The sequence below is a fragment of the Meriones unguiculatus genome, chromosome 7 (assembly GCF_030254825.1).
Source record: "Meriones unguiculatus strain TT.TT164.6M chromosome 7, Bangor_MerUng_6.1, whole genome shotgun sequence".
Classification (NCBI taxonomy): Eukaryota; Metazoa; Chordata; class Mammalia; order Rodentia; family Muridae; genus Meriones; species Meriones unguiculatus.
The window spans coordinates 905,529-909,718 of record NC_083355.1 but is presented as its reverse complement, the minus strand read 5'-3'; the positions used below and the strand labels follow the sequence as shown (position 1 = coordinate 909,718).

General features: G+C 40.5%; 1 protein-coding gene across 1 annotated transcript; it reads left to right on the top strand.

Moving 5' to 3' along the window:
* The first annotated feature begins 507 nt into the window (after window positions 1–507).
* On the top strand, window positions 508–1,446 carry LOC110542732 (olfactory receptor 6C3-like). Its single transcript, XM_060388383.1, has one exon. The coding sequence runs from the start codon at window positions 508–510 to the stop codon at window positions 1,444–1,446; it is 939 nt and encodes a 312-aa protein (XP_060244366.1).
* The last annotated feature ends 2,744 nt before the right edge of the window (window positions 1,447–4,190 follow it).

Here is a 4,190-nt window from a genome sequence, read left to right as displayed (position 1 = left end):
AGCACATTTACTTCCTTACCCATTTTAAAATAACACATATGAAGATGGAAAATAACCATGACAGCATTTAGGCTTAGCAAATAGGATTGTGGGCTCAGTTTCTACCAATAAATTATACAAGTTTAGAAGTACTATTAGAATTGAAATTAAATGTTATATATTCAGTCCTGAAAGCATATAATATGTGAAATCAGAAAACAATGTTTCACACTGAAAATAAAGATACTATTAAAGTACTGTTACATAAATCTATAGTTCAGAGGTACACTAACATATAGAAATTATGACTGTATGAAGAGTATTTGTGCATAATTGTTGAAGGGGGCTTTATATATCCATTTACAAATACTTTTGTTTTTAACAAGATGTTTTCTGTTTAACAGGGATGAACAGATATCGTTTCATTTCATTGGATATAGTAATATCAATATTTAAAGTTGAATTCTCTTACATTAAAATTATGATTTGATATTTTTAATCAGTAGACTCTATGGGCAGTAAATCAGCATGAGAAACCACTCTGTGGTCACTGAGTTTGTGCTCTTGGGCGTATCTGACTCACCAGAACTTCAGGTTGTGATTTTTATCTTTTTATTTATAGCTTATGTATTAAGTGTGTGTGGAAACCTAACCATCATCATCCTCACCTTGCTAGACTCTCAGTTAAAGACTCCTATGTACTTTTTCCTCCGGAATTTCTCCTTTCTAGAAATTATATTCACCAGTGTTTCCATCCCAAGGTTTTTGGGGTCAATAATTACTCAAGTCAAGACCATTTCCTATAACAACTGTTTGGCTCAGCTATTTTTCTTCATCTCCATGGGAGTGTCTGAGTTCTTTCTTCTAACTGCTATGTCCTATGACCGCTATGTCGCCATCTGCAAGCCACTGCACTACACTGTCATCATGAGTCAGAAAGTTTGCATCCTTCTTGTCCTCACCTCATGGCTGGCAGGATTTCTGACCATTTTCCCATTACTCATGCTGTTCCTCAAATTAGATTTTTGTGCTTCGAATGTCATTGATCACTTCTGCTGTGACTACTTCCCTATTTTACAACTCTCCTGCTCAGATACATGGTTTTTAGAGACAATTGGCTTTTATTTTGCCCTTTTCACCCTGCTGTTCACACTGGCACTAGTGATCTTGTCATATATCTCTATCATCAGCACCATTCTCAGGTTCCCATCTGCCAGTCAGAGGAAAAAGGCTTTCTCCACCTGTTCCTCTCACATGATTGTCATCTCCATCTCTTACGGAAGCTGCATTTTCATGTATGTCAAACCTTCTGCAAATGAAAGGGCATCCCTGACCAAAGGGGTGGCTGTTCTCAATACTTCAATTGCTCCCATGTTGAACCCTTTTATTTACACATTGAGAAATCAACAAGTAAAACAAGCCTTCAACGACTTCATTAATAAAGTGATATTTTTAAGAAACAAATGAAAGTACTGGTTCATATGAATATTATTGTACCTCTTATAGAAAGGATGAATGAAATTTTATTTTTATCATGAGCACCTTGGTTTTAGCTTTTTAAAAAAGTATTTTGTATGTTTGGGTGTTTTGCCTGTGTGTATACCTGTGTACATTTCTGTGTTATCTATTGAAAGCCTGGTACCCACAGAGGCCAGACTGCATTGGCTCTCCTGATAGCAGCAGATGATTGTCATAAGTTGATATTATCAGTACTGAATCCATTTTGGTGCTATAAAATTATATGGAAATGGGAGGTAATTTATATCCATGTATTATGTATAAATATATAAAAGACAATGTAAGATTCTGATTTAAGCCTTGAGTCATTAGGTAATAGCTTAACTTAATTTTTTTGTTTTAAGATTTCAAACATGTTTACAATGAATTATACCTACCCCCAGTTTCTCCCTTCCAATTCACCCCTCCCAATTTCATGCCCCCATATTTTGTTTGTTTGTCATAAGCCACTTAGTGATGCCCATATGTTCTTGGATGTGAGGCCACGTTCTGGAGCATGGGGACCCTACCAGTGTCCATATGCTCAGAAAACAATGAATCTCTCTTTCCACCAAGTACACATTGCCAATGGCTCCTCAGTAAGGGGTGGGGTCTGGAGATCACCAGCCTTCTCTGTGCTGGAATTTTGATTGACTTGATTTTGGATAGGTCTTGTGCAGGTCACCACAACTCCTGTGGCATCATGTGTGATAGACATGTCATGTCCAGAAGATGCTATTCATAGCACTCTTTCCATCTTCTGGTTCTTATATTCTTTCCACCTCCCTTTTCCTGATGGTACTTGAGCCTTGGTGGAGGGTGACTGAAATAAACGTCCTATTTCTGGCTCCTGTACCCAGTCACTTTGTGCATTTTTGCAATTAGGCATCCGTCCACTTACTTCTGCTTACTGCAAAATAATCCCTTCTGACAAAGACCGAGAGCAGCTCGGGTCTATGGGTGCAAATGTAACATTTAGAACAGAGGTTCTCAATGTGTGTGTCACTGCCCATTTGGGGATCAAATGATCCTTTCACAGGGGTCACTTTAAGACCATTGGGAGGCTGGTGATCCAAGATGGGATATGGACATGCAGAGTATCTGAACAGCAGCTCAGCAGTGAGAGCTGGATGATGGGCAGGCCGAATTGTGGACCCTCAAACCCCGACATCTGTGTTTATCAGGTGAGAGGAGAATCCATGGGGATACTCGAAGGTCCATCTTCAGGCCACCTGGCTAATACTGGAAAAAATTTCCGGGCTCCTGCCCGGCACTGCTGCAACCCTAGGCCACCTGCCAAGCCCACTGTCTGTGGACACCTTCCTAAGATCATTGGAAAACACAGAAATTTACATTATGATTCATAACAGTTGCAAAATTTCAATTATGTAGTAGTAACAAAAAGAATTTCATGGTTGGGGTCACCTCAACATGAGCCACTGTATTAAGTGGTTGTAGCATTAGGAAGGTTGAAAAACCAGTGATTTAGAAGGTATTTGATAGCATGACTGAGTAAAACAACTTGGACCTACAACCTTTCTGTCCATGGGCTCTACACACAGGATATCAACAAAATGTAGAATCCTGCCCCGGGAAGCAGGCCTCAGATCCATTCGGAAAGTGATTATTCTTCCTGAACAGTCTTGCCTCTATCGCACCAGTGGAGACCTTTTGTCTAGCAGGATGGAAGCAGCATCAAGTGTCTAGTACTGGGTAAGGTCACTGCTGTCTTTGCTCTCCAGAAGCCTGTATGGAATATTTCAGAACTATGAAATCGTGTAGTAAAGAGAACGTTCCCTGGGTGTCCTGAGAGCGCTTTCTCTGCTTTCCACAGTCAAGGTGTGCAGCATCTTCAGGACTGGAGTTCTTACCATGTATCACGTTGGGTAACCAAGGGCAACGGCAACAGCCCGTGTAGCTCTGCAGACCTTGGAGCTCACCTTTGCCAATAAATCACAGGAAGGATGGGGTACCTTGTAGTGCAATTTTTATTCAACCAGCAATGTCTTCTGCGAGTCCACCCATGACATCATTTGAATTCTTATTTTTAAATTAAGTTGGCAGCTCAACTTTAGTCAAACTAAGGAAATCACATCAGACTGTATTGTGAAATGATATATTACAGATACAATAATGATATAAATTTTAATATTTAAAAAAACTTTTACCGTTATTTGGTTGTTCACTTTACATTCCAATCATAGTTCCCATCCTTCTCTCCTTCTGGTCTCACTCTTCCTCTCTTGTTCCCCCTTCCCATTCCCTTACTCCTCAGTAAAGTTCCCTCAACTTTGCTCACCTACCCCACCACTTCAAGTCTCATCAGGACTGAGCACATCCTCTTCCACATTGGCCTGGCAAGCCAGTCCCATCAGGAGGAAGTGATGAAAAAGCACACAACAGAGTCTATGTCAAATAGAGCCCCCATTTCCCTTACCAGGGGACCTAAAGAAGACAAGTTGCCTATAAGGTGTCTATGCATGGTCTTTGGTTGGTGCTTCAGTCTCTGCACAACCCCCTTGGCCCAGGTTAATCATCTCTGTTGGTCTTCTTGTGAAGCGCCTGCACACTCTGGGTCCTTCTATCCTTCCCCAACTCTTCCCCAAGGCTCCCTGAACTCTGCCCAATCTTTCACTATGAGTCTTAGCATCTATTTTGATCCTTTGAGGATGGAGCTTCTATGCACATGGATTGGTAGGATTATCATAGTAAAA

Bases quoted from the DNA above. Each gene is read 5' to 3' on its own strand.
- LOC110542732 (XM_060388383.1), top strand. From the start codon at position 508: ATGAGAAACCACTCTGTGGTCACTGAGTTTGTGCTCTTGGGCGTATCT.